This window comes from Paroedura picta, chromosome 2, assembly GCF_049243985.1.
Source record: "Paroedura picta isolate Pp20150507F chromosome 2, Ppicta_v3.0, whole genome shotgun sequence".
Classification (NCBI taxonomy): Eukaryota; Metazoa; Chordata; class Lepidosauria; order Squamata; family Gekkonidae; genus Paroedura; species Paroedura picta.
Window position 1 is genome coordinate 35153443 of NC_135370.1, and position 12010 is coordinate 35165452.

At 43.2% G+C, this 12010-nt stretch overlaps 1 protein-coding gene across 6 annotated transcripts in view; it reads right to left on the minus strand.

Annotated features, from left to right (window-relative positions):
• Positions 1-756: 756 nt before the first annotated feature.
• The window catches only part of RAPGEF4 (Rap guanine nucleotide exchange factor 4), a 220775-nt gene continuing 209521 nt past the window's right edge, over positions 757-12010 (minus strand). For all 6 annotated transcript variants that reach the window (XM_077319703.1, XM_077319701.1, XM_077319700.1 and 3 more), the window contains 6 exons: positions 10139-10229; positions 8459-8509; positions 7768-7855; positions 7401-7465; positions 3134-3188; positions 757-1604 (listed from right to left, as the gene is read on the minus strand). In XM_077319703.1, coding sequence (XP_077175818.1) covers positions 1477-1604; positions 3134-3188; positions 7401-7465; positions 7768-7855; positions 8459-8509; positions 10139-10229 — 478 coding nt within the window. In that variant the 3' untranslated portion in view covers positions 757-1476. The remainder of the gene's footprint in view (positions 1605-3133; positions 3189-7400; positions 7466-7767; positions 7856-8458; positions 8510-10138; positions 10230-12010) is intronic.

Below are 12010 nucleotides of genomic sequence, written 5' to 3' on the forward strand. Positions count from 1 at the left end.
GGTTGATTTCCTTGCAGGAAAGGTTTTACAGCCCAGATACTTGCTTTATCAAAGCAGTAGAGCCATTTCTTTCTTTTGGTTTAGACACCTCTGAACCCACACCCATTAATGAAGTTACTAAGCGAAAAGAGGAAAACTCTGAGCGCCTACAGCAGCGTTCAGCTGCAGTTCCCCATTAGGAAAAAGGCAGTATCTGTAGTAATAGATTAACGGAGGTCAAAGTACAAAATAACAGATGGCTCTCATTTTTAATAAGGGGCGGCAAGCACGCTGCTCTTGGCTGTTACGTTTAATAGTGCATTTTATTTACATGAAACGTACAACAAGTTTATCTCCGGGCTGCAAAATGTACATCATATTGTACGTCAATTCCATGCGAAATAAAAAACAGATTAAAAAAATTAATTATTATGGCACAACAACAAATACATAAAACAAGTAACTCCATAAGATAAGCATTAACACTTCTGTAGGCCAATGAACAAAGTGCAAAACGTTTGCCGAAATTAAACTTAGTCAAGAATTAACAAGAAGTTGCTGATATTGAAAGTTTCACTGTCCAGAAAAAAGATTACCCTGAAATTATTTGTGCAGATTGTGCTCTCAGTGATGGTGTTTGTGTGTTGTTTTCTTCTCTCTCTCTCTCTTTTTTGCTTCTTCTAATGCTGTGTTTTGAAAACCTCTTTCATTTTGTAGCATTATTCGGTAGAGTCCTGACTAGCAGCTAAAAAAAAACAAACCCAAAAAACTCCAAAAGAAGTGATATGTAAACAATAGGCACCTTCCGTAGAAGAAACCCCAGAAATCCCGGGATTTGTTTAAGGGGTCGTGATGCTTTACTGTAGTAAGGCAAATGCATTTAAGAGATGACTTTTAAAAAATATCCTGTCGCGGGAAAGGCTTTTACTACTCCCTGGATCCTGAAGCTGTGGTGATATGCTACTGCACCTGCTTTATGCCATTAGTTTTTGTTTTGTCTTTTTGGACACTGGTGACCACGTGGACTAAACATGCAAAACCACGGCAGATTGCCGCCTTGCATGTGGTAATGGAGGAGAAAATACTGCCGTTTCTTTCATTTAGTTAAGAGAGTCCATCTATACAATCCTCAAAAATGGCAGACGTTTTAGGTTCATAATTTATCAACTAGTTACCATTTCCTTACAGAGTCCGGTCCCCCCTACCACACACCCCCTTTTTTCTAGGGTTCTATTATGTACACGACTTTTTAGTATGCTTCGAAATTAACTAAGTGCATACCAGAGTAGCCCCTCCTGGTTGCAGTGGTGAGTGATCTCATTCACCTCCTTTGCTAGTCCTCTCAACAGCAGGTACGTTGTGCGTCAATTACCCAGGCCATTTGGAACCGGTCGCTGCTTACATTTTGTCGTGGCAGTGCAGTAGCGGGAAGAGGTGGCATTCTTAACAAATGACCTTGGAGTCGAGAAAAAGGGAGGCGTCGTCGCTGGAAACGTTTTAAGCACGGCGTGGTTCTAGGCGATGTGACATCTGCGATAAAGTCCTCTGGCTGTCAATCACACTTAATTGCCGCACGTAACTTCGGACATCCTGATGGTTCTTATTTGCCAGGGATGCATCAGGGCCTAATGAAACAGAAACGAAGTGCTGTTGGCATTCTAAGTCAAAAAGAAATCTGCGCGCAATGGGCAACTTTCTCTTGGCGGTGAACAAAATCGTCTCTTTTTATTTGTTTGTACTCTGCATTCAGAAAGTTAGCCTTTCTGGTTCAGACTCTGGGTGGGTCACAGAATTAAAAACAAGTGCAACATTAACGGTATGAGTCAATAAAACTGGATTATGAAATACAGAATATTCTATATTATTATAGAATAATACAGAAGCATGCCTGAATGCTTCTGGATAGGGGAAAAACCACAAAACCCAGGGCCGTTCCGCACCCAATTAAAGAAGTGAGAGTCTTACCATTTGCAAACGCCATATTTTTGGCGTTTTTCATGACGTGTCTAGCGCATTCCCCCTCTTCCGCCATTTCAAGCACACGTGTTACACGGCAGCAGAGGATCCAGCAGGTGAGGAATTCTGGGAGGCGGGGTTTTTTTTAGCGTTATGCCATTGCGCTGGCGTAATACTTTTTTTTCCTGTGCGGAATGGCCCCCAGTATTCCACTACTAAATAAGCCAAGTGGTAATTTCGTCTTGGTTCAACTGACTTAGCTCCGGTACTGACAGTTATGCTTCATGATGCCGGAGAATCTTTCCATGTTATTTTAGTAGTCCAAATCACATTTACAATATCTCAAAAACTATAGAAGAAGAGCGGGGTTCTTATATCTGCTTTTCATGACCCAAAGGAGTCCCGAAGCGATTTACAAACACCTTTCCCTGCCTCTCCCCACAACAGACAACCTGTGAGGTAGATGGGGTTGAGAGAGCTCAGATATAACTAATCTGCAAGAACAGCTCTAAAAGAACTGTGATTGGACCAAGGTCACCAGCTGGCTGCATGTGAAGGAGTGGGGAATCCAACCTGGTTCTCCAGATGAAAGGCCACCACTCTTTATCCACTATACCATGCTGGTTCTTATTTGACTCCTAAAAAGACCCTGAGGTGCTGTGCAGTCAAAAGTTGGGATTAAGGGAGTAGCGATCCCCAACGTGTGGGCCGCGGACCACATGTGGTCCCTCGACTAAATGGAGGTGGGCCCCAAAGGACGCCTTCTCACTCCCCCCCCTGGCCCTTTACTTCATCCCCCCCGGCCCCTTTACAACACACTTCAGGTGTCATTGTCTCCCATCACTCCCAGATGGGACTATCTCGTTGCAGAGAAACAAGCTCAGGGTTCCCATTGATTTGTCACTGTCATGAGTTAAAATTTCCATGAAATTAAAATGTTCCTTATGTTCATTGTTGTGGCATGTCTGTATCTTATTTTAAAGGGATGTTTAAACATTACCATAGCGATCAGAGAGCGTTAGGGCAGTGGTTGAGAGTAGAGGAGTAAACTACCCCCCCCCCACCGGGCCTCAGTAAAAGGCGTTGAGTGGTCCCCGGGGATAAAAAGGTTGGGGACCACTGGATTAGACAATAACTCTTGGCATAAGAAGAAGATGGAAATGCTTAGTCATGATAATGCAGACATTGCAATACTTACTGAAAGGTTGGCTCCGGCAAAATTTCACTGTTCTGACCGTGTTGGAGATCATGCGCTAAAAGGAAAATATAATGACAACTGAGCTTCAGTTAATTGTTTTAGTGTTTTATAGAGTTTTTAACTTATTCATTGCATGTTTTATAATATATTGCATTGTTCAGTGATATCATGTCCCCTGAGATGGCAGGGCAAAGAGGGGTGGGCTATAAATATAATTATAAGTAAAACAAATAAATAAAATTTATAACTAAATCAATAAATACATCAATACGGAATAAATATAAGTAGCCAATTATATAAACAAATTATACATACACACCCATCCACCAAGAAGCTATTCCACAGGGCAGAATTTCCAATACTCTTGATACCCTCACAAGGGCCCATTCTGCACACACTAGATAATGTGCTTTCAATGCACTTTCAAAGTAGATTTTCCTGTTCTGCACAAGAAAATCCAGCTGCAAAAGCACACTGAAAGTGTGTGTGGAATGTTGTGTGTGGAATGGGCCAAAGAGTTCAAGTCACATGCCCATTACAAATTATTCTTTGGGGGCTTTTCCACACCGGGTTTTTGCTCCTGTTTAACTCCTGAGTTTCATAAGGTTCCCCCTCCCCTGCACACAGTACCCTTTGCTGGTTTTTGCTTTACCAGTTCTAACTTGTCCCATTTTTTTCCCCAGGTCATTTTTGTGGCAGTCTGAAAAACAATGGGGGAACAAAACCCAGTGTTCCACCGTGACAGTTCTTTGCTGTAAGAGTAAGGGACAAAAACGGTGCTGGATTCCAGGCAAAACAAGAACCAGTGGCATTAAAGCACCAGGAAGCAACCCTGTTATCGAAATGGATTCATCCGTTTAGCTTCCATTCGTGCCTTCGAACTCTGCAGCTTGGAAAGCCAGATCATCCTAAATCTCAAGCCATCCAAAACACGGCCCGCGTGTGTAAGACAATGGTTACTCTGATCGTGTAACTCTGAATAGGATTATAACCCTTTGAAGTCAATGGGCTTAGAACTCTGAACCCACTGACATCAATGAGCTTAGAACTCTGCATAGGGCTGCACTGAGCTTGGGGATGAGCTCACCCGCATACATGCACAGCTATCCGAGTTCAGACTGCGTGCAGCCTAGAATTGTGGCAGCGGGCCAGCCCATTATCTGTTAATCCTCTCCTAGGCCAGGCTTCAAAACATTATCAATATTCATGTATATCATACAGAAAAAACGACTAAGGGTTTAGAGTCGCATCCTTTTTGCATAATCTTTATGTTCCAAAACCAAAATAATGCTTCCCCACCCCTCTTTTCCCCCTCCTTCATAAGGAGCAGGGTATGAACTCCCTTTGTCTGGATCCATAAATCCTGAAAACCAATATGCACAAATTCTCTAATCCTCATTTCACACCTCAAGGGTGAGGAGTCTCTGTCAAAAGAACCAGTGGCTGGTGGCGCTATTCTATCATGCCACGGATGGAAGGATTTGTGTGGCGGGTCCTCCTCAGAGTAGCCCGCGGCTGTTTTTGGCGACGGCAGTGATACTTGGGGAAGCGCTGTATATAATGAAGCCGGCTGTTTCTCCTTCAATGCAAAGGTTTCCTAAACAATGCTCGTCTACGCGCATATGCATCGTGGCCTTCCAACAAGAAGACATGACGTTGCCTGAAGGATTCCTTGTGTGGGCGCAGGGTCTCTACCGACGCCTCCTGAGGACTTCTTCAGCCCACCTGTGCCCATCACATGCTTTGAGTTTTGGGTAGGATGGGAGACACGGACTGTAACAGCAACACACCTGTGACCCGGACCAAGGAGAATGAATAGTCCATGTCTGAGTGGGGAAGCAGCTATGTGGATATACTGAGACTGGATAAAGTACGGCCTGGTGAAAAAGGCAGTCCTCCTCTAAGAAGCTGCCAGGTACTGACTCAGATCATCCGTCAAGGTCAGTATTGTCTGCTCAGACTGGCAGCAGCTCTACGGGGTCCTGGGGACACGTCTTTCATCTCACCTAGTACTTGCCCTTTTTAACTGGGGATTGAAAACAGAGGCTTTCTGCATGCAAAGCACAGGCTGTTCCACTCAGCCACAGCCTCTCCCCTGAATGTTAGAATTCTGTAGGACACTTTTCAAATGTATTCACTGGCTGGCTTGTTAGGGCACCTTTGAGCATATTCTTATCATTTCTTGTACCGGTGTTGGTTTTAGAATCAAATGGTTCTGGTCGTTACGTTCCATGATGTAGGTATTTAAATCGAGAATGAGGCAGTTAAAGGTACTGAATAAATAAACACGTGTCTTGAAAAGCTTATCTCAGTTTGGTTTCTAAGCCCTCCTTCCCCTGTTGCTTCATACAGCAGATGCACATCCCAAAGCGTTTGTCTCCCCCCCCCCCCCATCCCTTTGCTAGCCTGCTCAGCTGCAGGAAGCAAGAGATCCTTATAAACCCGTCCCTAAGTGTTGGATCTGCTCCCTTCCCCCTCAGTTTGCCGTGAAGGATATAGCTGCAAATGGCCCCTTTCCCCCCAACGTTCCTGGTGAAGGATATACCCAGAAGCAACCCCCCTTTTTTTTGTTTTGTTGCTGGTCTCACTCCTGCATGAAAACAGGCATCTTCCCAGATCCCTTCTTTTTAGATGAGTTTGTTTTTCTTATTCTGTTTGTCACCCTAACTGTGCAAGTGCCACATACCACTACTTGAGCACTAAGAATTTCCTGGAAAGCTCACAGGGCTTCTGTAAACAGGGCAGTGTGAACAAGTTTGGAAAATGCTGAGGGCAGGTTAAAAAAACAAAACAAAAGCAAAGCTGGCCACAGATCAACGGCCAGTCCTCCTAAAGAGCAGGAAAGGTATTCAACCTGTAGCTAAAGAGGACTGCTTCAGATTGCCAGTAGATAAGACAATATTCCCTGGTCATAAAAATGGTCATGCCAGAGAGAAAAGATTAAGCTAGACCTCAAGTTCAAGAGCACCTCAGGGACAAACAAGATTTTGGAGTCAAATGGGGAGCTGTGTTAGTGTGAAGCAGCCCAAGAAAAATTGAGTCCAATAGCACCTTGAAAGCCAACAAAAATTTAGGTGCTATTGGACTCAATTATGGAGATAAACTTTCGAGAGTCAAAGTACCTTTCGTCAAGTATTGAATTCAGCTGTTCCATTGTAGACCAACATGGCTACTCTCTAAAGCAAGATTAAGCTAGAATCTTTTCCTCTTTTCCTCCTGCCATTTTGTTTTCTGTCTTCAAGAAATCTTTTTAAAATAGAGGGTTTTAAGTAGAGTGTGTTACATGAGGTACGGATTTGACACATCATCTGTTCCTTCCCACTGAGTGGTGGACCTCAGGCATAAGATCTTTATCGTCAATAAGAAAAAATACCCAAAGGTAGTTGAATCCCTTTTCAAACGTGGACGATGCTTACAGGCTTCAGAAGGGTGCCGCTTGCTCAGCTATTCGAATCCATTTGCTAAAGTGAAACGTTTTTTAAACGGGTGTTAAAGCAGTATAGCTGCCACCATTACGACATTCGATCACACCGGCTTGACATGTAGAAGGTTGCCCTCTAGAGGCTCGCTGGGGGATCATTTTCACTCAAACAGTTTAAAGGGAGGGAAATAAAGAGATCGAAACACACATTCTCTTAACTGATGGGTTAGCGAGGAAACCTGCTTTCTAAGGAAGTGGGGAGATCAATAATTGCCTAACCATTGGAAACAAAAGTGATACCTGCCAGCAAAATTGGCTACTGGGAAAAAAATAATAATAACAGAGAGAGAAATAATAGTTTTGAGACATTCTGGTCCGGCTTCACTTAGTCAATGCTGTACAAAACTAACAGGAGTATAAGCTGCAATGAACAGTTTTCTCGGATGGGTAAAATTAAATTATCGGCTCATTTCTAACCTCCAAGTCGCAAGTGCAAAAGAACCATCGGCAATTCGGAACAGATGCACGTTCTGAAAGCTTCCTGCCTGCTCCTCATCCTCCCCTGATCTTCACAACCACTCTAAGCTCAGATTCACTCAGTCTCTTCCCAAATGTTTGCGGGAAAAGCAGAAAGGCAGATTCGGAAATTTCAGGTTCCTGAAAGATGGGAGGCCATGCCAGGCTGACACTCCAACACTTCGCATGTGTTACAGCATAGGCAATATTTTTCAAAAACCATATCCAAAAGCAACCCAGGGTTTCAGCCGGTTGTGGATACCACAGAGAGCTGAGTCTCCACCTTAATAGAGAATGATAATATTTTCCCTTGGGAGATAGGCCACGTACCATTTTTTCAAAGTTTACTAGACTGTCGATGAATGTCTTGTTCCCTTCGTGGGTAAATGTCATGTCTGCAACGTAAAGAAAAGCAGAGCCCATGTAAGTGACAGTAATCAAGCCATGGCATTAAATTCCATGTTTACCAATGTTCAGGTACCTTATTAGCCTGCATTTACAAGTAACACTTAATGCTGCTTGGACCTTGGTGAAAATGCAAAGGCTTTTCCCTCACCCGTAATCACCATGAAATTCTTAGATTCAAGAAATACCCCTTTCCCTTTCTGATCCCCTGGCAGAGAACATCCCGTTTGTCGTCCCTCATGAGACAGAGATGGCAAGTGATGCTTGCTGCGTTGATCTTGCATTTCATTACCTTTTATCAGCAAAGGCATAAATGGAATTACAGGAGGCTCCTGCTTGGCTACCGTCAGTCTGTAGGCCCGGTGGTTTCTTGAAGGGTCCTGAGAAACGAAACGTTCAGCCGTTTTAACAATGACTGTTACGTTACATTGCCGTGATCTTGAGGCCTAATTGGCAGAAAATATTTCCTTAAAAACAAAAACAGCCACAACTGGCATCCTCCTCCTCCTCCTCCTAGTCTGTATAAATTCCAGGTTCCCCAATTATGACGTCATTGTTTCTATCTGCTATCCCATGGGGGAGCAACGGGCACAGCGACAAAACAAGATGCATATCTGAACGGGATTCTCCCGTTTTGCTCTTTCGTGCTGCTGCTGGGTCGTCTCCTATACAGCTGTAAAACCATGACTCCGTAACAATAATGCACAATAAAATCTAAAGCCAGAATGTACAATCAAGCACAGATATAAAGGGACAATATAGTTTTCGAGATTCCCCAGGTCGACTTTAAGTAGGACAGACATTTTCTCCGAATGGGTTCCCTGGGAGCGTAATTTATTAGTCATACATGCTTGTTTTATCAGCACTATAATGGGATCATAAACGCCTTAAAGTCATACAAGGACACATAAAATGCTCAAAAAACAGGAATTCAGTTCAGGTGCTCTGAGACAGAATGTTAGTAAGGCTCTGTTGTCATTTACCATTAAGCTCTCAAACTCCGCGTAGATCTTCTTGAACTTGCTTGGAAGTTTCTGTCAATAAAAAAATAATGCTATTTAGAACTGTTGTGTCAAGTCAAGGTTGATATGACCCTGCTTCTTTAGTTAAACAATAATCCCCCCCCATAATGCATGGCCCCAAGTGCATGATTTTTTCTCCCCATAAGCCATGCACACGAAGGGCTGCACACCCACTTCCACATATAAGGGCAGGCTTAATTGTCACCACAGTTCTTTTAACACAGCCTAGAGATGGAAGAGACTGTTCCCTTTGCCATCCTGTTTGTAACAATGCGGCAAAGAAAAATACAGTAAGTCTCCTAGCAACCGGATTAAAAATAGAGAGCCAGAAAGCTCAGAACAGATTTGGATCCAAACCTGGGGGGAAAAGAAATACCCAACGCGGATAGATTTTCTTCTTGGTCTTCAGAAAGTTATACAGTAGCAAAGGAATCCATCTTACCATCTGCGTTTCCCACGAGGCTCCCTGGTGGGAATTCCTATTTTTGCTAGATTTTATTTAATCTAATTAAGCCTGCGGTCCTAACAATCTGGGTACAGTGTTTATGGAAGACCATGAGAGACGTTCTAGACTAATTTTGCTTTAGGTAGAACCCCAGAGTTTCCATCAAGGACCCCTTCCCAAAGTCTTTCAAAGTCTATTAGAGTCTACTAGACCGCACTCACTCTCTCCTAGTGGAAGAGGACTCGGCCGCTGTCTGACCGTCTGAACGAGGTGGGATGGGATAAATTATTGGTGTTTTGACCACTTGCTTGTTTTATTGTAAATTGGGGTTTTATGGGGTTTTATTGTATTTTAATGTTTTTTTCTGTGAACCGCTTCAGGTTCCTAAGAAATGGGGCGGTATATAAATCGAAATAATAAATAAATAATAATAAATGAATCCTAGCCGGAGAACACATTTTTATCCCATCTTAAGGAGATCAAGGGACATGTGACCCGCCCCAAAGTTTACAACAAGCTAGACTAAATTAAGGTTCATGGAGGAATAGGACACTGAACCTGGGTCTCTCAGATCTCAATGTGTCACTTGGGCAACTAGGTTAATATTAGCACACTAATACTGGAATATTTAGGCTGGTAATCAGTGCAATCCTATTCTGAGTTGGTTGCCAAAAGTGCTGTTAAGTTATAGTGAATGTAAGGTGATCTCAGAGTAGGGTTTTCAAGGCAAGAGATGTTCATGCATAGAACCCTGGAATTAGTTTAGTTTAGTTGTTTATGCAGTTACAGACCAGAACACAGAGCTAGACATAGAAAAAAATTATAATAAGTAAAAATTGGGTGTGACCATGCCAAGGACTTCGCCATTAGAATTGTTCTTCTCAAACGCTAGTCCATCATGACGTATGGCAGACTACATTGGAAACTGAGTTCCCCAGGCAGTCCGTTGTATGGCTGGTAGTGTGTGAGAATCGGCCAACCAAAGGAGAAAATGTCAAGCATTCCACTGAGCCAGTGCAAAGTTCCCAACAAAGCAGCAACTAAGGTAATGGGCCTAATCAAAGTCAGCATTTGTAAGCTTCCTGCACAGTCCTGTGTAGAGTTACGTAGTCCAGTATTAGCCTGCTGAAGTCAATGGCCTTAGACTGGAGTAGCATGGCAAGGGACCGCACTGCTACTGGCCAGCAGGAACTTACCTCCCATGTCAGGGTGAGGCGGCTCACGGCAACGTTGCTTAGCCCCATGATTATAGCAAAAAAAGAATTTAAGTTTTTGTATTCCTTGCAGCTGAAACAGAAGAGATGGGCAGAGTTAACATAAAAGAGAAAGAAGTCGAGAAAGAGGAAATGTAATGGGGGGATTTTTTTTTTCTTTGCAAAATGTGGCGCTTTCATGTCCACCAAATACTGCAGTTTTAATGCACTTTGCAACTTTTTATTATGTAAAGTGACAAAATTCACTTGAAAACAATCCCTAAAGCACATTGAAAGTGCATTATTGAGAAGGCATGCCAGCACTAACAGTGGAGCACAGAATGCAAAAGCATTTGCATGAAGAGTTATCTACTAGAAGCCCTTGAACGAAAATTGCCCGTCTAATGCAAGGGCGCCAACTGATCTTGTGGTTGCCAACTGAGAGGAAAAAGAGGTGGTAGCCACTAAATGTGTCAAATCCCTTCAGGAGGGAGAGCTGGCCAGCTGAATATTCCTTTTTTTAAAAAGTCATCTGAGAATCTTGGTTACTGAGGAAACGCTTGTTTGTAAGCAGGAATGGGCACAAACCAGTTTACAATCTAAAGTTCATGATGAATTTGGGCTGGTTTATTTATTTATTTAGAATTGTGAACTGAAGTTCACGGAAGGTCAACTTTCCATGAACTTTCAAGTAGTCCATGGAGGTTCATAAATGGATACACTTCCAGAAAGACTGTCTCCACTCAAAATGTTGATTAAACTTCAAAGCAACAGTAAGGGGGTTCTGAATTATCCAGCCTTGGAAACACTGTTGTTCATTTCAAACTAGTAATGTAAGTTTTAAGAGGGGACCTCCCTTTGCCAGCCTTCTTTTGTGTTCACTTCCCATTTTCTTACACGGAGTTTCAAGATCCTACACCCACTTCCTTGGATTTGTGACTCTGTGTTTTGAGAACAGTCCTTTTAAACTCGCAGTGCCAAAGTGACACTGGTTTCTGCTGGGCATTCTGTACACTGAACTAGTTGTGCTGGGTTTGAAAAGAAATGCCCCCCCTTCAATTTGGACTGCAGAGATTCTCTGGTCTGACATTAGTCCTCTTTCATTTGCATTGCCACAGTGGCACTGGACACTGCTGGGCATTTTGTACACTGAACTGGTTGTACTGGGCTTGCAAACCTCTTTTTTTCTGGGATTGTGATTCTTCATATCAGTCCTGTTGAACTGCCATTGCCACAAGGCACTGGGTTCTGCTGGGCACTAGTACTTTCCACTGGTCCTGCTGGGCATGCAACCAGAGTAGAGAACCTCTAGTCTGCTCAGAGAACGATTCAGTGCTAGATATCAGTCCTGCTGGGCACTCTGATTCTGTTCTGCTGGACCACTATGGGTTTTTGGCTGTTTCTTCCCCTCCATTGGAAACAATGGAAGATTGGGACACCTTCTTTGGAGGGGTGTAACTCAGGTCCCGCAAATCCAACCCTCACAAAACATGGAAGGCAGGTAGAGAGTCAGCTGGAGATTCCCTGCAAGCTTAGTGACTCTAGCACAACAGGGGCCCATTCTACAAACCTCACAAATCTCATCAGTGGGTTTAACTCTTAAAAGTTTATGATGGTTTGTGGTTCACAATCCAGACACACCACGAACCACATTTTTCTAGTTTGTGCCCATCCCTATTTGTAAGCATGCAGTTTTAGCAGATTCCCAAATAGCTGCTGGGTGTTTGTAGGTACAGGAACAAGTCTACAGTCGCTTGCTTGACCTGGAACTCTTATGTCTCTGGCTGAAAGTACGAACATGTGCATAAGGGCTTGACCAAGGCTTTTAATGAACAAAAAGTACAACGATATAGGCTAGATATCAGGAAAAAAAAT